The sequence below is a fragment of the Hipposideros armiger genome, unplaced genomic scaffold (assembly GCF_001890085.2).
Source record: "Hipposideros armiger isolate ML-2016 unplaced genomic scaffold, ASM189008v1 scaffold_391, whole genome shotgun sequence".
In the NCBI taxonomy this organism is placed as follows: Eukaryota; Metazoa; Chordata; class Mammalia; order Chiroptera; family Hipposideridae; genus Hipposideros; species Hipposideros armiger.
The window spans coordinates 48,726-69,982 of record NW_017731741.1 but is presented as its reverse complement, the minus strand read 5'-3'; the positions used below and the strand labels follow the sequence as shown (position 1 = coordinate 69,982).

At 41.0% G+C, this 21,257-nt stretch overlaps 1 protein-coding gene across 1 annotated transcript in view; it reads right to left on the bottom strand.

Annotated features, from left to right (window-relative positions):
• The window catches only part of STX7 (syntaxin 7), a 42,338-nt gene extending 21,404 nt beyond the window's left edge, over window positions 1–20,934 (bottom strand). Inside the window, exons 1-2 of the mRNA XM_019663515.1 lie at window positions 20,821–20,934; window positions 15,697–15,847 (exon numbers count right to left, since the gene is read on the bottom strand). Of these exons, the coding sequence (XP_019519060.1) occupies window positions 15,697–15,781 (85 nt within the window). The 5' untranslated portion in view covers window positions 15,782–15,847; window positions 20,821–20,934. The remainder of the gene's footprint in view (window positions 1–15,696; window positions 15,848–20,820) is intronic.
• Between the last annotated feature and the right edge of the window lie 323 nt (window positions 20,935–21,257).

Sequence of the window (21,257 nt, the reverse complement as noted above, 5' to 3'; positions counted from 1 at the left end):
CTCACACCACACTGAGAAATACGTAGAGTCTAATGCTGACCAGCAGGCAGCCTTGGAGCCAGACAGCCTGATTAGGAAGCCTGACCTCACTTCTTCCTGCTGCTGACCTTGGCCGACTTCCCTCATCTCTCCAAGCTATAACTGCCTCAACAGTCAAACGGAGACAAAAATCACTTCCTTCTCAGTTATCATGAATTTCAACTGAGAACAATGTATGTCAGCACCTTGGCCTGGTTAGTAAGAGCTCAATAAATGAGAACTAACAGTATGAACTGTCTTATTTTTTCTCCTGAAAGTCAGAAATGAACAATAAGAATATTCTTATTAACATAACTAACTACTGTGAACCATGCTTTAGGAAGGTACTAAAGCTTCATTTCTGACATAGTTATGACAACTGTAGAGATGATGATAAATATCAATTGACATGAGATTGTTATATCCCATATTTAGGAGGGAAGTCGGCTACCTGACAGTGACAAGTATCTAATAATTAGTAGTTCCATACAAGTGATATAATTGAAGCTGAACTAGAAAAGAAAAAGACAAATAAATACTAAAAGAAACAAACTCTGTTTTAGACTCACCTCTTGCTTCATCTAGTAAACCCTCTCTACCTGTTTTAAACAGTGGTTTGGAGAATTACAAGAGATGATATACACAAAAACTGGTACGTTGACTATAATTAGAGAATGATTAGGTTAGGCAAAGTACAAGGTACACCGTACAAGGTGCACAGGATAATACAGCACAAGGAAATACCTATAGCTAGTTGAAAATAAGTATCAACACAAAAAGGTTCTAAGAAAAAAAATCAAGTGAACTCGGTCTATTTCATATATCAAGAAAAAACAAGTGCATATAATTCCAAAAAGCACATCCCAAGTAGAGAAACTCCCTAGAGAATCTGGAAGAAAGCTACTAAAACAATCATGGGATTTTTTCCAAACAGGCTCTATCTCATGCTCTGTCTTGTGACCTGAACAAGAGAGCTTATTTTCTTTGTGGGTAAAAGAACTGACGCAAATTATGGAGAGGAGCAGGGGTGGGGAGGAAGATGAAGGATCTTCTAAAGGATGCGTCTGGAGTGGAGACGAGCCTCCGGGGCCCAAGCCCACAGGTTTGCCGTGCTCTCCTCCGCTGCACGCGAACACCTGCAGGCGTCCCCTGCTTCCGCAAAGCAATCTCAAATTTAGAACATGCTTAATTTTAAATTTCTCATTGGTTTTATTCCTAGATACTTCAAAGGTATAAAGGCATTCAGGTTAACAAAGTGGAATTTAGGGCATCTTAAAGCTATTGTAGACTAAGAAAGGGTTAGATCTGAAGGCATAGTTCTTGAAAATAAAGGACAAAAACAAGTCATTTGACAACTATACATAAACACTTTGGATTTCTAAGATGGCCAGAACACAGCAAACTCTCTCTTAGCAAAGATATTCAGTCCTAACATTTGCTCACGCAGACCTGCTCGGTTTACTGGCTGAGCCTCTAGAGGACGTGGCCCCTTGAGAAGGTGAGCTGTGCAGGCAGCAAACACAGGTCAGGCCTTGGTGAAGCAGGCTCAACACCTGCCCCTGGAAGAACACGTGTATCCAGGGATCCCCTTTGCCTCTTAAGGCATGTTCAAAGGAGACGATGCTTCATTATCGTGTTCTTGGAAATAAGGTTGTACAGTCATTGGTGCCTCCACCATATGGTTCTTGCGAAGAAAACCAACTGACCTGTGTGAATTTTACAATATGCAACAGACCGATGCTCTTAGCAAAATTAGGTTTTCAAAAATGTGAGAACATGACAAAATGGCAGAACCACATATTGTTCTCTCTTCAAGACTTTCTCGAACGTGCCGCTTGAAGACCAGTGAGTTTTCGACAGTTTTATTTTAAAAACTGAACGACTTATGATTGTAAAGCATTTTATTATGTTTTCTGAAAACAGTTGTTCTTAGTTTGCTTATGCAGGGTCCTGCCTTACTGTTTCTCTTTATTTATGGCAGAATGTATGGAATCTGTTTTGTAGTTTTAAATTTTAAAACAATCCTTTATAAAATAAAGGACCTCAAAAACAGAGATAAGGACAGTGAGGTGACGCCTCGCTCCATCAGTTCTCCAACCTTCTGGCCCCTTCTCGGCCCACCTGGTCGAGAAGGTGCTTTCCTGTCACCTGCCAGATGGCCCAGGAAGTCTCCTCTGGCTCCCAGAGCAGCCCAGTGTTGACCATGCCATGAAGTTCACCTCCAGTTTATAAGGCAGTGACTCCCAAACTGTCACCTTAGTCCTGATTTCTGATCAGTTCTATCTGCCAAGACTCAGATGTTGCTAAAACACTGAAAATGGATTTCAGTTTCCTATAGGAACATGTTACAAATTTGTTTCTAAATCGTCCCTCTTCTTTCCTCCTCAAGTCATACAGAACAAGGGAGTGGAGGTGAAGGAAACCCATCAAAGTTACATTTTCAGAACAATTAAGACAACAAAAAAATCTGAAAAATGTGTACATGTGGCCAAAAGCAACAGCAAAGGGCAGCTCCTGAGTGGGAAGCCCTATGTGTGGGGTAGGGAACAAGGGGGGTTTGCAGAGGGGAGTTAGTGGGGGCAGGGCTCCAGAAGTCACCAGCAAATAGCCACTTCCAGAGGATAATCGCACTCTGAATGGGACCAGAAGCAGGGCTGAGAAGAAACGGGACTCTACCGGGGAAGGTGGGAAGGCAAGGCGTGGGCCACACTCACCAGGGCACCACAGGCTGCTGATCTCTGAAAGGGTCATCTTTCTCTAAGGGGAGGCAGATGCCTTAGAAAGAGGTGGCTGTGCATCTTGGGGCCAGTGGAGTGATGGGGGCACATCAGGACTGGAGGGGAAGCCCTCCTACCCGAGGCTGGGTTCTGAGAGGCCCAGGGGAGAGAAGTAGTGCCTCAGGGCAGGACAGAGAAAGGAGTCCTTGAGCAGAGAAAATGGGCACTTCCCTCTCTTCAGCACTCCCCTGCCAGGAATATCAAACTCATTCTACTGACTAACAAAAAAAAAAAGAAGATATAGCAACCACATAAAATAATATAAAAAAATAAATTATAGAAAAGAACAGCAAATTCCCTACAAAGAAAATGCAGCAGGAAAAAAAATGTTTCCACGAAGCAGAAAAGGTGAAAATTATAACCCAAAATAGCACCGTAATTTTGTTTTTAAGCTCAATGAGGCAACTGCAAAAAGAGATCACAAAAGATCTCACAGATGACATGGACGGATAATAGGCACCCTCCAAGTGGAAACTAGAAGGACTCGGGAAAGAAAGGCCAATTCAGGACTAAATGACTAAATGACATGGAGCACAGGGAAGGGAGATACAGAAAGAATGAGCCCCATCGTCACCGCCCATTACAGCTGTGGTCATTTTGGGTCGCTTAGGCCACCACCTCACACACACACTTTCTGATGGTTTTAGCTCCAGGCTCACAGTCACTTCAACTCCTGTCTCAATTCCTCGTGATTTCACCTACATGCTTATGATACTTCCACCATCCTGGCCTCAGTTCTTTGCGTGCTTCTCCCAAATTATCTTGTCCTGCACCCTAGACACACACTCCAAGTTCCTATCAAATGCTTTCTCGTTACCAATAATTGTAACTCTTCCATAATGTCAGTTTCATGCACATCACTTACCAATCACCACTTCCTGTATGTCTAGCTCAACGCTCACTGGCACCCTGACTTCAACAAACCTCTGAGCCACTAGGACCTTTGGTCCTACACTGGGCCACTTGCCTCCTGACCCAACTTCAACTCCAGTGAGTCGTCATGTCATTGTGTTACACGTATCTCCAAGTCCTTCACTCTATTCATCTTAACCACATCACAAATCCAAAACTGTGGCTGAGCCCAACACTGTGCCTCCATTGCATGAATGTACCATGTCATTTAACCAAATCTCGTTAATGGGCATTTTATCCTAAGACTATATGTTTAAAAGTTGGGGAACTTACAATGTATGCTGCCTCCACAAATGAACCCTTCTGAGAGAGAGATTATACATATATATATATGGAGCTGATTATAAGATAAAATTCTGTGTTTCCATACTCAATTTATTTAAATGCTGAAAACCCTTGTTCTATCCAGAGCAAAAGCCTGCACCTTTACAATGGTGCAAGGCCCCACCCACACCAGCTCCTACTCTCTGTGCTCCAAGCACATGGCTGGCTGCCTCCCACTCCTCTAATCCCCAAGCACATTTCCACCTCAGGGCCCTAGTACTAGCTGTTTCCCATCTAGAACATTCTATGCCCAGATAAAGGATGCATTCCTTTAGTCCCTCTGAATATTTGTTCGAATGTCGTCACATCGGTAAGGCCTATCTTGGCTCCTCGTGCACCCCATTTATAAATGCAATCCCCTCTCCAGAATATCAAATCCCCACTGGTATGTTTTTGTCATTGTTGCTTTTCATGACACCTAAAATCTCCTTACATACTATATAACTTAATTTATGTCTGTCTTCTCTCACTAACGGTTAAAAGGCAGGTATTTTATTTGTTTCATTGACACAGTGCCTAGGACATCATGGGTAGTACTTAATAAATGACTTGTAGACTGAATGGACACACAGAAAGGCACCAGTAACACCCTCCTACAATGGAAAACATGATCCAAACGCAGTGTTATGTGAATCAGGTTGTCCTGGATTCAAATACCAGCCTCCCCACTTACCAGTTGTATGAACTTGAGCAAGTGACTTAACCACTCACTCCCAGCCTAAGTTTTCTCGTCTGACAGAGTTGGATGGAAGAGCAAATAACAATGTACAAAAAACAGATACCAAATACCAAATACGGCACAGAGTAAACCTAATAAAAGATAGTTAAAAGATACCTCCGTGCCTCTCAGTTAAGAGGTTTTTAAACAAAGCAGGGTGTCTATAAGGCTATACGACTAAAACCACCGGTCGTATCAGGGCCACTCGGCCCAGCTCTCCTCCCCGCCCCAGCAGCACGCGGTCCTCTGCGCGTTCAGATAAGCAGGCCTCTGCTGGATGTTCTGCTAAAGGTGTCCACTCTCTCCAGTGGGAAAATAATAGTCCACAGGCCAGGGGGGGATCTTGATGTCTGTGGGCATTTTCTCAGACCAAACTACCCCAGAGAAGTACTTGCAGATGTTACTCAATATCAGTAAAATGCTACTGCAATGATGGCTTCTTCAAATAATGATCATGATAATGACACTATAACAAGAAGGAAGACTGGACAAAAATAAGTGTACCAAGACTTACAGAACATTATTTTGTATGACCTTTGGGTTCTTCCAAATCAATTGATAGGCAAACTAACTAATAACTGCTTTAAGGAAAATAAGCCCAGTCTGGCCTAGTATAAAAGGCAATTACTCTTTGACGAAAAATATTGCTAAGTAATTGGTGAAAGACAACCAAGAAGGATCAAAGAGATGAAGTTAAGAACTGTGGAAGCCTCTTCCACCTGACAACCCTTCAACTCTACGAATGAAGCAGCCATCCTGGCCCCGCCCCCCGCCCCTCGGGAAGCATTCCCAGTACTTTCAAAACGCTGCATGTGATCTCTGCCCTTCTCATGCCTCTAATTGTTCATTCAATAACTGTTTCTTTTTAAGAACTGAATTCACAAAAAGGTAATGTGCCTTTCCTTTAAGATTTCTTTATATGCCCTTCTTTCTTCTTCATTAAGGTGATTTTATATTGCAGTCAGATATAGGAGAGCTTCCCATCTTATTAAGCAGTCTTCCTTCCAGCGTCAGATAGTGGAATCACAACATTCCCTTTTCTGAAATTTTCTGTTCTAGCCTTTGTCAACCAACAAATCCTTAATTCGCCTCTGTATGCAAAGCCCTTGAGGAATGTCATTATGCATAAAGGCATGATTGCTTGCCTAGAAGAGATTATGGATCAGATAAGAAAAAAAATGTTGGCACTTAAAAATATATATACACTAAAAGATGAAATTAAAAAAAATATCACAAGCCAGCATCTTATTACTAAATGAGAGGGAGACTGCTGCCATAAAGTCAAAGGGAAGAAAAATAAGCATTTATCCAATGGCACACTGACCCCCCTTTTTGAAAATAGATAAATGTAGTTTGAATACACGGAGTAAGCTACATGAAGTCATTCACTCCAATTTTATTGAGGGCTGACTCAAGCCAGGCACTGTTCTTACAGCACAGATAGAGCTGTGAACAGGTATATTAAGCCCTTTCTCTCAGGGTGCTAACATTTTAGTAGTGAATGCAAAAAACTCAATCAATGATTACAGCAGTTTAATTTACTAATGAATGGTGTTATGAAAATAAAACAGGTCCATGAGAAAAACTAACTGGAGGAAACAAAACCTTAGGTCTGGGAAGGCACCTCTAAGGAAGTGAGAACTGCATGCAAAGAAGGGGCCGATCCTGGGAAGACCTGGGAAGATGTTTGAAGCACAGGAGGAGCACGTGCAAAGGCCCTGAGGTAAGAATGAGGAGAAGACGGTCCAAGCAGCAGAAAGGCCAATGGGGGGGATGTTGCGGCTGCCGGGGGAACGTGAACATGGTAGGAGATGCGGAGTGGGGTCAAGAGTCAGTTCTTGGCACATGTTGTGGGACTTGGTAGGGATTTACATTGGATTAGAAGCACCACCGGAAGTCAGAGTAGGGTTTCAAGCTGTGGGATGACACTATCTTATTTATAGTTTTAAAAGCTCACCTTAACTACTGTGTGGCTACTATTCACCAGTATGGAGAACAGACTAGATAGGTAGGAATGGAAGCAGGGAGGACAATTTGGAGACTGCAGTCATGTAAAGAAGAAATAGCAGCAGCTTGGACCTCGGTGGTAACAGAAGAGCTGGAGAGAGATGGACAAGTCTGGCAAGTCGAACCAATAGGATCTGCACTTAGACTGAATGTGGGGAGTAAAGACACAGGGTACTGGGGTTTGGAGTTGGAAGCAAGAGTAAGAAATTTCATGTTCAGGGCAGAAGCACGTAGATGACTCATATATAGGAGAAGTGAGTAATAAAGCTCCTTTAAGCACTCTGGAGCCATATCTTAAAGTTTTAATTTATAAAACAAAATGGTTCACTCACATTTGGTTATAAACAGCACTCATATGTTTGGTGGGGTAGAAGTCAGTGAAGAGAAGAAAAAGTCTCTCTCTGTTAAAATTCCCTTGGATAAGACATTAATTTCCATACCTATCTCTGTTCAATGTCAACACCTCAGGCATACACAAAATCACAACAATGAAATCAAAGCTATTGAAGTTTTTCTCCTTAAGGGGAAAAAAAAGTGTTTTCAGATGTGTGATACTAGAAGTAGATCGATCTGATCGATCAATTGATCTGATCGATGTATCGGATGGATCTATGTAATAGCATTTCAGGAGGGAGGAAGAAGGAGAGAGGGAGAGGGAGAGAAAGAGAGAAAGAGAGAAAGAAAGAGAGAGAGAGAGAGAGAGAGAGTTTCAACTCCTTTTCCACTATAAATTGCCTTCCCATCCACCAATGCTAATCAACAGATCACCCTAAAATATATATATATATATATATATATATATATATATATATATATATATATTCCCCAACTCCTGGGTAAATACACGCAGTTCCAGTAAATTCATTAACTTCTCAGGACTGAGGCTCTTTTTGCAAGAAAAGCTTGCCCTAGCACCAAAAAGGAGAAGTCACTGTTAGCTTCCCCTTTGTGCAATCATGTGTTAAGGTAAAAAACACGTTTTCCCTTCACCAGACTCTAACTAAAAGACTTGTATTCATTCTCATAAGTAACAAAAGAGCTCATATTTTTATACAGACTTCAGATTTCATCTCACAGTCCTATAAACCTTATGGGGACGAGAGTCCAGCACTGATCTTTTATAATAAACAAGGAAAGGATGCACACAGAGTAAGAAGCTAGTTGCAACACAGAGAAACCAATGATATTTTTTTTCAACTCTAAAGAAGTCTGGGTTGGACTAACAGCTTTAATCTATAGGAGCTAAAGGATTAACAAAATGAAGATTCAACATAAACATTTTTCAGTCACCTTCTCTTAACCTTTGTAGCATGGGCTAAAAAGTTCACATTTTATGCCTCCCTAGAAAGTTCTGCCTTTCCAAATCTGGAACGAACGCACGCGCGCGCGCGCACACACACACACACACACACACACACACACACACACACACACACGTGATAAACCATGCAAATTTTAGCAGAAAGCTTCCGAGCTGATAAATTCAGATGAGTATGCTTTATGTTACCAATGGATCGACTTTGCTCCTTTTCCAAAGGCTGCTAGCCACTCTCTCTTCCTCTTTCAGATAATTCTTTAAAAAAAAACAAAAAACTTAAATGCCAGACTTCTCATTAGCACTGGTGGGAAGACTTACTATAATATGTATGCATGGGAAACTTTTATCTCAAGGGCTATGTTTCATGGTCAGCTGTTATCATTTCTATTTATCAATTTCCTTCAATTCACTTAGTTAATTCTGACACGATTCACACCAGAATCCCTTCTGACTGCAACTCTCCCACCTCTCAATACTTAGAAATAATACCTAAGGCTTAGTGGAAATCTAGCTGGTCTTGTGAATGGCTGTTTCTATTATGGGACTTTAAAAGTATACACTACGGATTCAGATATGGCAATTTGTCTCTTAATAACAAAGAGAATGGTCCTGCACATGTTGAAGAGCTTTCAGGATTCTTTAACACTTTGGTTAGAATGATAGCCTTTTACAGGTGGAAGACCATGATCTAGCCCACAGAAATAAATATATAAGGAGATCATGTCCTGGAAAGCTAGACAGCGTAGGCAAGGTCACACTGCTATTTGGATCTGATTTCAGGAAGTGTGCGTGCACACACATACAGACTGCTTAATTAGAAACTTTTCCTATCATCAATGATTTTCTTAACTCAGCGATATTCTGAAAAGTCTGATTCTAATCAGGGAATTGCAATATAAATCACTCTGAAATACAACTATGGCTAAAATGGGTAATATGCATAAGACTGTAAATGCCACCTGTTGGCAAGCAATTGGAGCCAATCAGGACTCTGAGACACTGGCTGGTGGGGGCACAACCTGGTACAACTACTTTAGGTAACTGCAGAGCTTACCTACTATAGCTGAACATATACATTTCCTAAACAGCAACCCAATTCCTAGGTACATTCATGAGACAAGAAAAATACAAGAATATGCAGCATTGTTCATAATAGCAAAAAACCAAAAACAGATCCAAATGTCCACCAACAGTAGAAAGAATGAACAGATTAAGCTATGTTTGAACATGGAATATTATACAGTAATGAAAACGAATGACCTACAGCGACACACAACATGGAAGAATTGCACAAACAAAACTGGTGAAAGAAGTTCAATATAAAACATGTTCCTGTATTTTATTGGATAAAGTTAAAAAAAAAACTAGGAAAATTAACCAGTGATTTTAGAAGTCAGGACACTGATTATCTTTCGAGAGCATGGAGGGGGTATACGCATGAGAAGGGCTTCAGGGGTCTTGTACTTTCTGTTCAATTTCTTGACATGGGTGGTGTTGTAACAGGTAATTCACTGAGCTATACACTAATAATTGGTATACCACTAGATAAATAAAAATACATCTTTTTTTTTAAAGTTAAAAAACCATCTTTAATTATGTGATGGGTTTCAATATATTTATTCTGCTTCTATCAAAAACATGAGTTCTTTCTGTGCCTTCTGTGTGCTGAATACATTTTTCTATGTCGTTTGCGTCTGTGCAAAGATGAATGGCCCCTGTGAAAATATCCTACTCTGGTTTACCTTATATAACAGGCTCAGCCATTTCGATCCACAAAGGCTTGCTTATCCTTGTACTATATACATCACTGGCAGGATATGTCTCAAAGAAATACAGATGATAAAGGGGGAATGGGTGTGTATCTCATTTCCAGATACTGCTAATAAAAATGTTACTTTTGAACCTCTCAAGCCAAAGCTTGAGGACTAAATCTAAGCGTTTCTTTGGTGCATGACAATTTTCTAGACCTGGGGTAACAAACACTTTAATTTACATGCCAACTCCAGTCCCCTGGGAATGGTTGCCTGGAGCACTGGGTTGAAAAAGACGGGATGCCATGTTAGGGCTAGTACTAGAGAAAACTGTCTATTTCCTGGGCAAAGGATGGCGTGCCGGGGGTATAAACACCCTGCCGACTCTGTCACAGCATCAACAGGATGCTTTCTCGCCGGACAAAAACATTTTCTTAATCATTTTAAATGCCCCACAGAGAAATCCCTAATCAAGTCCCAGTTTGTTATACCAACTTATTTTATACCAATTTATTCCTTATTCTTAAAAAGTCATTTTAATATATTTTTCTAATATACTTTATATTTAAGTATTCCTCCTTAAATGTTTTATATGATATAAATTACTATAATATGGTTTAAATACTTCACTAGTAAAACAAATTAATAAAACTATGGATCATTTTTATCAAAAAGTAGTTCAAGGAAAAAAATTTAAATACATTTTCTTTCACCTATGTTATTTTTTGCAAAACAGAACTGCCAGAATATAATACTAGTTTAAAAAACAAAACAAAACCCAAACTCCAATTCTCCAATTTTACTAAATGTTACCCTTGGGTTTTTCCAAGAATCAAAAATCTTCGACTGCTATTTTCTTTTCTGGTATAAACTAAACCACACAACTCAATATTTTGCAAGCTTTCATTGATCTATATCAAAACTAATATGAAAATAAACTTTGCCCACTGCAGTGCTCAGAAGACTTGAGCTTTAGTTGAACAGACGCACATCTTCTAACTACAGGGTATTACCTTACTTATAGCATCCTCCCTTTAGGTTGGTTTCTTTTTTTTTTTTTTTTTTTTGGTAAAACTAGGTCATTTGTACAGACACAAATTCAAAGATGCAAATATGGTGTGAAGAGAGCACCTAAATATGGCGCAAAGGACCATTTAACTCAATCACATCCAGTATTATTAGCATTACCAGACGGGGGGAAAAGTGAACTGAGAGTTCACACTTCTGCCTTTCACTTCCATGTGATTTCTTCATAGCCCATATCAGTGACACACACTGGACAGCAGGTTAAATTTTTAACAGTAACTAACTCTATCTAAATCTAAACTTCCCTTCATGTAGACACTAAATCTCAGAATTAGAAAAAATACATAGTGATGACTGGTTTCACTCAATTCACGTCCTCGAATCTCAAATGAATACTCAACCTTGTCAACACTACAAGTGATCACTTTCTCTTCTTTCCATAAATTTCCAGCAGCCTTCCTTCCCATTCTCTATCCAACGCCTCTGCCTGCTATTTTGTTTAAAAGCAGTCCATTCAGACGGGAGCTTCCCGTCTTCACACACCATGCTGTCTACACCACACGACTCTGCACAGTGGATGAAAGGCGAAGCAGACACTAGAGGTCCACCTCCCTTCCCCTCTAGCCTTGATTCAAAGGCATTTCTTTTACAATTACACTCACTAGAATCTCCCTTCTGTAGTGGAAAAATGCAGCCCTTTCTTTGCCCCTCTTTCTGCTTCCATGGTAAAATCTACCAGCTGCCTACTAAATATTGATTTTTCCCTTCTCTCTCAAATGAAGCAGCAACCCCCAATTTTAGTGAGTACATTGCAATCCAGCCTTCCCCACAGCGAGGTGTAGCCATATGGCTATATAAATTCTGGTCAATAATGTAAATAGGATTTGGGGAAGTCTCTTTAAATGAAAGGGGTTGATCTTTCTTCCTCTTTTTCTCCATCTACACTTGGAACATGATATGAGGCTGCACTTTTCAAAGCCACCAGTTTGCCTGATCCAATACTCTGCTTTTATCTTAGTCTCTCAGCAACATTAGACATAGACGATGCCTCACTCAATCTTGAAACACTTCTTTTTTTTTATTTCTGGAAATCTACCATATCCCGATCTCCTTGTTACTTCACTGGTCACTTCTCTGATTCTTTATTCTGCTTTCTCCCTGCCTTTCTGATCTCTACATCTTTTAATGCTCCAGCCCTCTTCTCTTAACTCTACTTACTCCTTTGTTATTATCTTAGACCCATGGTTTTAAATACCATTTATACTCTGATGACACGCTGATCTCCTAATTCATGTATCTAAAACAGATGTTTGACATCTTCACTTAGATGTTTAAAAAACATCCCAAAATTTACTTGGCCAAAACGAAACTCTCCCCACTTCTCCTGGACCGTAGTCCTTCCCATCTGAGTACATGCTCACTACCACCCACTTGGTTCCTCAGTGAAAAAACCATGGAGTCACACTGGACTCCTCTCTTTTCTCTCTCAATCCATCCACATTCATCAGGCAGTCCTGCTGGCTCTGCTTCCAAAGAACACCCTTCATTTCTCTGTCCTCACTGCTACTACCCTGGTGCAAGCCACCATCGCTCTCATCAGACCCCTGTGATGGCCAATGTAACCCCCTTCTATTTCCTGAAATTCTACTTTCTAAGCAGCAGCCAAAGTAATCTTTTCAAAGTGCAGATCTGATTAGGTCTCCTCCTGCCTCACAGAATGAAATCTACACTCCCTGCATGGCCTCCAAGGCTCTGGGTGACCTGCTCAGCCTGCATTCTGATTGCATTCCTGGCTACTCTTGCCTTAAGTGCTGTGTTTCAGCCATACTGTTTTGTTATTGTTTTTGCTATTTTCTGAACACACCAAGCTCCTCTGGACCGCTTTTTTCATATTAGCTGTGGCCTCCATCTGAACGCTCTTTCCCAGTATCTTCTCACTACCAGCCTCTTCTCATCCTCATTCAGGGCACCATCTAAGCGAAGGCAGCTTCCCCCTAGTCTCTTGCTGTCACATCACTCTTATTTTATTTTCTTCATAGGAAATTATGTTGTTTGTTAATTTATTTATTCTTTTTGCCATCTGTTTCTCATTACACTGCAAACTACAGGAGAACAGAGCCACATGGATCTTGTTTACTGCTGGATTCCCAGGGTCTGGAATGGTGACTAGCAAGTAGTAGGTGCTCAATAAATTATTTGTGGTATGAAAAGAAACAGACTGTCAAAATTAAAAGTCACTAAGTCTGAAGCCTTATTCCAGTGCTTGAAACTCTTAATAACAGACCTAAAGAATCTGACCACCACTATCTGGTCACTTAATAACAGGGATTCACTCCGCCTGAGGTAGGCACCTCCCTCCCTGAACCTGGCTTATTTGAAAGTTTTTATTCCTTGTCAAGCTGATGTCTGACTACCACAGCTTCTGTTCAGTGTGGTGGAGGTCCTTCTGATCATGCAGAATATGTTTCTTGTGTTTTACAGAAGACAGTGCTTCAACTATCTGAAGGCGGCGATTATACCTTCTCATGGTTGAACACTCCTCATCTTAACAGGTCTTCACAAGGCATAGTTGTAGGTCTTATCACCACTCTCCCACGTACTCCAAGGCTGCCCTGAATTGTAATGTAGTCCCATACTGAACTATCAACTATGCCACAAATATGCAACTCTGACTCAATTTATCACTTCTCATCTGGCTGGATCACCTGATCTCTTTCTCAGGGAGCACAACCTGATTTACTTCCTTTCAGTTTAAGCTCACATACAATCTCCAATCCATGTATATTTCACACCACTAAGTGCTTGCTGCCTCTCTAATCTCAGTACACTAGTTACTTCTCCCTCTTCCCCAAACTCCTGACACCATGTAGCTTGAGGATACCTGCCCTATTCTTTGGCAGAAGGCCTCTTGGCCCCCTTTCTTACTTAAAGGTCCTGATTTCCCACACATGTGAATTAAAATGATAAGTGCTCTTACTTTTCGCACAGGTAGGCTGAGGCAGACCAGCACTATTTCTAACCAGCAGTGAGGGAGCTACAGAAAGAAAAGGCTTTTGGGGCTCTCATCAGAAGAGATATGAAGCCAGAAGCACAGAGGGGAGCCAGTGCTCATGTCCTGGGACAAGCTGGAACAAACCTTGATGTACTATTCCTCAAGTCCCTGCTGGGGAAAACATAATACCTATACTCTATTCACTTCGTTGCTCCGCTAAGAACGGCCAAAGAAAAACAAAAAGAATTAACCTAAATAAGAATAAGGGTTATTTTACACAACTGTGCACAGTGGCACGTTTTTAGAACCACCTGTAATTTAATTTTACTCCCTTTGTCCCAAAACACACTGACATCTTGTTTAAATCATTCACGTAGGGCAGGGGTCAGCAAACTGTGGCTCACGAGCCACATGCGGCTCTTTAGGTACGTTCCATCCCAAAAGTTTGCTGACCCCTGGAAGAGCCAATCCTGTCCCTCGCAACAATTTAAAAATTATTCCAGAGCCATAAATATATTGGGTTGTCGGAAAAGTCATGACAATTTTTTTGTATGTTTTTCGTTGCAAAAATGTATCATGACTTTTCCGACAACCCAATATTTTTACATAATCACCATTATGTGAATAATATCCTGTAAAAATTTTATAAATGAAACTATGATAGTTTTATTTTCATTTTCAATTTTACTTCAGAGCCACAGTTTGCTGACCCCTGGTGGCTCTTCCGTCTCAAAAGTTTGCCAAGCCCTGACGTAGGATAATAACTGTCGGGGAAGTTGATTAAAGAAACCCAGTTTGGTTATCTGAAAACATTTCTTACTTCCTCAGTGTTAGCATCTTGGTAAAGCGAGGAGGCATGAAGAAGCAGACTAAAAAAAAAAACAAAACAAAAACAAAAAAAACTATACTAACACTCCAAAAGAGTTCATGTAAAGCTCAGAAGGCCAAAATGCTGACCACAAGGTGCCAGAACCATCCAGGTATGTGACTAGGTGTGATTCAGGAACAACAACAAAAAAAACAAAATAAAACAAAATCAGTAGGCTCAAATCTGCTACAGTGATATTTTTTTATTTTTATGTATATTCTAAGGAGTACTAATTTCTAAGAAAATGCCACATTGGATCAGTCTACTAGCATTCTGTCTTTGACAGCTGTAGCAAAGGGTGATTTGTGGAGAATCTAGATAGTTAGCTTGTATAACTGCCTCAAGAAATAGAAACACCATCTTCCTTAGTTCTTCCCTGCTCCTTAATAACGTGCCATATAATTTACCCTTTACAAAATTAATCTAAACCATATCCAGTCAGATTTTTTTTTTTTTTTTTAGCTGAGCCATCCTGTCACCTGTTGGCAGTTCAGCAGCAGCTCAGCTCGGGCCGGGCATCGAACCGTTGTTGCTCAGAGCTCGCACTCTTGAGCGAGCTCTTAACCAATTAAGCCACTCAGCCGGCTCCCTGATTTTATTTTTAATAAACATACATCCTTTAAAATTTTGAGCGTGCTCTCCAGTTTCAAAACTATGAGATTAAGTCAACAAGTCCCACTGATCTCATCTACAACAGAACCAGATACCTTTAAAGCAAACCTAAGTATCAACCTTTGAAAATCTTTATTTCATTAATGAAATTGTGTGCTCTTATGTGCCTGATGCTCTAAAGAAAAATGTAGTTAAGTGTCATCTCTTCTAATGTAATCAATTCTTATACTCCTTCTAAAGAGTTCGAGCCTTTTAAAATCTGTTCTTAGAGAAATGCTCCCCTCTCTCCCCATAGTTGTCCTTTTATAAATCTCCACCAAGTTCAGTTCAGAGCTGAAACCAAACAGTGACGTCAACATAAAACTCAACTCACAACATTGTGTGATCTTCTGGATATTGGAAGAGATTCGCTGGGCCAGCTGGGTGGAGTCACCAACTATTCCTGGAGTGTAAGACATGGTGGACTTGCTTATACACTAATTTCATCAGATGTTGGTGGGCTGTGCAGTTTGCTAAGCCGTCACCTGCATAACATAAAAGAAAAGAAAGGTCACGCAATTGTATTTTTAAAGTTACTGGCTTACATTTTGCACAGTCAATTTGAGAGATTATAAGTACAAATCTGATTAACCAACAGGGTAGACATCTATCGAAGGGGCACAGCAAAGAGTAAAATGCTTTTATCTATCAAAAAAACCTAAACTTTAAAGGACAGAACCAAGTTAAACATGTTAAGCAAAATATGGTTCAAATTGCACATTCTCTTTGAACGTCACTGAGCTCTCTGAGGAAGAGTTATGAAGTCCCTTTTCTGTGTGAAATTTTAATTGCTTATATTTAAACTGCGAGCAGCTATAAAGCAGGCCCCACATGCCGTTTATCTTTCTCCAACATTTAAAACAATTCCTGGCACAGAAAAGGTATTTAAATATTTATGAAAAGGAACACAGACTTCAGGCTATCCTCAGAAATTTCATTACTGTATCTAATTTAACATACATAGGAACAGCTCAGGAACATATGATTAATGCAGCTCTAATTTTAATGGGAAAGAAGGTCAAATTTGAAAGAGCAAAGCCAACAAGTGAGGGGAAAAAAAGGAATGTCCAGCAAAATGCTCATCACACGTACACCTTCCTGACCCAGCAGGGAGAGCTCCTCTCCACTTCCACAAGCAAGCATCTGGAGAAAGGAAGCTAAGCTGGGATACTGCTATATGGAGGAAGTAAGGTGAAACTCTTTTCTTCCTCAATCCACCCCACACGATTCAAAGTTTGCAAAAAAAGGATGAAAAGGGGTGACCTATGCATAGGACCGTGCACAACAAAGAATTTCAACTATTCCTATCCCACCTTTTCTCTGAGTGTGCACTGAGTACTGCAAAGTGGCAGGAGGTGAACTTGTAAGCCAACTCTCAGCTAAGAGTCTGCTACCTGCCCACCATGAAAGGAAGCACTTGGGAGCTGTAAGCAAATAAATAAATCAACAAAGATAAAGTATCTTCCCAAATTGAGTTTATCATTGAGGAGAAAGAACACAGTTAATGTAAAAACAACAAAAGCAATACAATAAAAGGTCACGTGCTAGGTAAAAATGATAGGGGCTATGAAAAGGGAATATCACTATTGCCCCTATCTAAAAAAATTTATGAAACAAAAATATAAGAATTGGTTACCTGGGTATGACTGGTATCAAACGCAAAGACATAAAGCCTGGGGTGGATATATCCAGGACACATGGACAGGGCAACCACAGGGTGTCATTTACCGAAGGAAAGGGAAGTTCCTGGTCAACCCTGGGTCAGCTGATTCAGGGCTGGGACAAGTAAGAGACAACACAGAAAGAAGAGAGAAATGGCCTAACATTCACTGCATATCTGTGAAGTGAAAAGCATTTCACATTGATTGTCTAGTTAATTTTTTTAAATCTCCCCTTTAAAGTAAAACAACAAACTGTTTTAATGATGAGCAAATTTAATGGCTTATTAAGAAAGATTAAGTAACTGGAAAGGTAACCCAACCCACCCACCAGGTGGAGGTGGGATTCAATCCCAGGGTTCTGGTTCCAAAGCTACTCATGCTTGGCTACCACACGAAACTAATGTCACAGCAGAGAGAGCAGGCCCTGGATGCTAGGTTTGGTTTGAATAAGTTGCGATAAGAAACCACTGGAGATTTCTGGTAGGGGAGAAGAGGCCACAAGGAAGTAGGTGTTTTTGTTTTAAGGGTCAGTGCTGGCAGAAAGCACAACAGTTGAACTGTTAAGATGGGTAGAATGACACTGGTTCCATGCCTGAAATTCTGGTGCATTGTGGAATGTGCCTGGCCACCCTGGAATTCCTGGGTGCTTTTAGATGCTCTCCATTCTCCTTCATCAATCCACAAGTCCAATTTATCTATTCTGGGACCTCTGGACCTCACCAAGTCCTAAAGATAGACCCAAAACCAATTTCATAAAAGAATAAAATCAAATCTCAACTCAGACAGCAGAACCACTGCAGTAGAGTGGCAGGAATCAACTTCCTTCCAGGTAGCCTTGGCTTAGGCCTGCAGCTACCTGAAATGCTGGAGCTCAGAGAGAACAAGACTTCACCTGGGGACTTAGTGAGACCAACACTATCCCAAGCATCCTACAAAGCACCAATTGGATTTCTAAATTCTGCACCTTTTTTTTTTTCAGAGATTTAATGAGATATAATTCACATAATATGCGATTCACCACTTTAAAGTCTACAATCCAATGGAGTTTTAAAATATTCAGAAAGAAAGTTGTGCAACTATCATATCACATTTAGAACATTTCCTTACCCTAACAATAAAGACCAGACCCATCAACAATCACTTCTCCTTGCTCTCCAACCTTTCCAGCTGTAGGCAACCACTAATCTACTGTATGTCTTCACAGGTTTGCCTATTCTGCACATTTCATATGAGTGGAATTATGCAATACATGTTCTTTTGTATACTGGCTTCTTTCTCTTAGCATATCTTCAAGGTCCAGTCGTATTGCAGCATGAATTAATACTTCCTTCCTCTTACTGCCAAATAATATTCTACTGTATGGGTAGAGACCATTTTCTCCTGGCTCAATGACATCTTTTTTTTTCCTTTCCCTCTATCAACTAGATCTCTAGAAAAACTGGCACACAGCCAACACAAACACAGTGACTGAGGAAATGTTTCTTTTTCTTACTTATGTACTCTCTTAGAGGGGCCGTCCATCCATATGCACAAATACACCTATCCACAAAGTACCAGAAAAAGTCAGTTTCACTTTCTTAACCATGAGCACCAGCTTCAAGAACTGGGCTTCCCTCCACCTCATGTCCCAAAATGTAAAAATATATTTCTGTCAAAATATAGCATTTGACAGAAAAAGCAATGTATGTTTGTTTTTTTCTTATGTCTGAATTTAAAGAAAGTACTAACCTAAAAAACAAGCAGGGGAGGCATCTTGAAATATTTTATGTGTTTTTAAAAGCCTTTATATAAACTAATTAAAGAGGGGCAGGCAGTCTATTTTGTATTGTAGACTGCTGTATTCTCAGTACCTGGTCATACAATAGGTGCTTAATCAATATTTGTAGAATGAATGAATAAATGTACCTATTTCCTAAAAACATACAACCAGATTGAGGGTAAATATCACCATTTCTAAGACACTGAATTCCAGTGCCTCTTTCAGATCCTGAATGTCCCAGGCGTATTGCTTCCTTGAGGCCAGTCTTTGGTGCCATTTGCTATCCCTACAAGCCTCTTCCCATGACCTCCATGTGACTGGCTCATTTTTTCCCAGCAAGGTCTTATCACATGCTAGAGAAGCCTTCGGTGACCACTCGGATCTGAAGTGAGATGTCACCACCCTGGCCACAATCTGTTGATCTAACTTACTGCACCATAGTGCTAATCACCATTTAAAATTATCTAATTAGTATACTGTTTATTATCTATCCCCACTTCTGGATATAAATGAGAGAGAGAACCTTGTCATGCTGTGGAATTCAGTGTCAGGTGCATGGCAGATTTTCCATGAATTGTAAGGGTGATGACTCTATGGAACTGAGTATTCTCTGGATCAACTAGATTAACCATGTTCTTTATCTCAGCCCTTCCATCTGTTAAAACATTATATTATTTGATTTTAGTTCACAATGCCAAGGGTTATTTTTCATCCTTCCATACACTAAATTTTCAAATTAAATGGAATCACGGCAAACTTTACTCAGACTTACTTCAGGTGTTTTATACATTTTTTAACCACCAGCACTTGGCTCAAGTTTGTAACCTAACAAAAACTAGGTTTGACTTTGTTATGGGGAGCAGAAGTAAAACATCTGAAGAAAAATGATGCAGACGTTAATGAGTTAACACGGTATCACATTAACTTCTACCGAAACTTTGAAACTAGAGCATAATTCTTAACTAGTCACAAGGAGTTTGAGACAAACTTCTCAAAGTGGCCTGTAAAGCAGAGGTTTGTCCACATCACAAAGCACAGTTTAACCCTGCTATCAGTGTATGCCCTGGTGAGGCTCAGGCCACCCCCCCAAAGAAACGTGCACCCCCAACATTACTAAACAGAACAGTATTTCATAATCATTCCTTTTCTTTCAGATTCTGTGCAAGTTCATATATATATATATATATACACACATATATATGCACATATATACACACATGTACATATATACATTTATATATGTATATATTTTACCGGAATAAAACAAAAATGAACTTATGTATGTAAGAGCCAAGCAAATACAAGACACTCGAGGGAAAAAAAAATATAGCATTTGACTAGAAAAGCGATGTTATTTTTTTTCTCTTATTTTAAAGAAAGTAACAACCTAAAAAACAAGAGGGGGTTGGTATCTCGAAATATTTTTTGTATTTTTAAAGGTCTTTATATAAAGCAATTAATGACATGTGCTGAGAAGATCAAGTTAGCGTTATCAAGCCAAACAGAAAATCAACAATGAGCCCCTGAATAAACGTATATGGTTCCTTTACTATAGCCGTAGGTTTTTAGTTCCTCTATATCCGGGAAGAGAACTTTAAAACGTGTTTTCTAAATCCGTGCGTTAGAAAGAGGAAGAGGTCAATCCGTCTTCTGCTCGAGGCAGCAGCTGGATTCCTGAGCCGGCCGGAGTGGGCTCCAAAAGCGGGTCCCGCCCGGGGGCGCGCAGCCTGCAGGTGCGCCTGAGTGACCGCGGCACCCCGCGCCCGAGAGTGGCGGCCGGGGGAGGCGGCCAGGCTGCAGGCGCCGGGCTGGCCGGACTGGCCGGGCCACCAAGCCGCGACGCCTGACCCCGCCGCTCACTCGCGCCGGGCCAGGGGACGCGGGGAGCACCCGCCCTCCGCCTCCGGAGCGCCTGCAGCCAAGCGCAGGGCGGCGGCCACCTGACAACCCGTACAAACAAGGAGGCGCGGCAGCCGCCGGGACACTGTGCCTCCGGGGCTCCCGGTAGGTCACCCTCCCTCCCCCAGGGTCCGCTTACCCCAACCTCCTCGGCTTCCTCCTCCTGCTTCGGCCACGGGCACTCAAAGGCCCCAGAACCCCCAAATACAATTACCAGCTGATGGGTGCTGGCTTTAGGACGCCCACTGCGCATGCCCGCAGTACAGCCCAGGAAGGAGGCGGGGCTCGCTTCCCTCCAATTGGCCGGGGGATGAGTGACAGCGGTCCTCTCCCGCCCCCTAGTTCTAAGCTAAGGAATGGGGGTTATCAGCAAAATTGCAAGGGAGGTGTCTTTTGAGGCCTGACGTACAGATAGTGAACGCCTTCACTTGCGTGCAAAAAACGAGGAGAGGATGGAGGGCAGCTGTCTTCTTTATTGGGTGATGCCGGCCTCCCTAGATTCATGTCTTCAGCTGGCCTCATGCCTGTCTTGTTTCCTAACCCTTTGCAGTAGAACACATTCACAGCTCCAGTAAA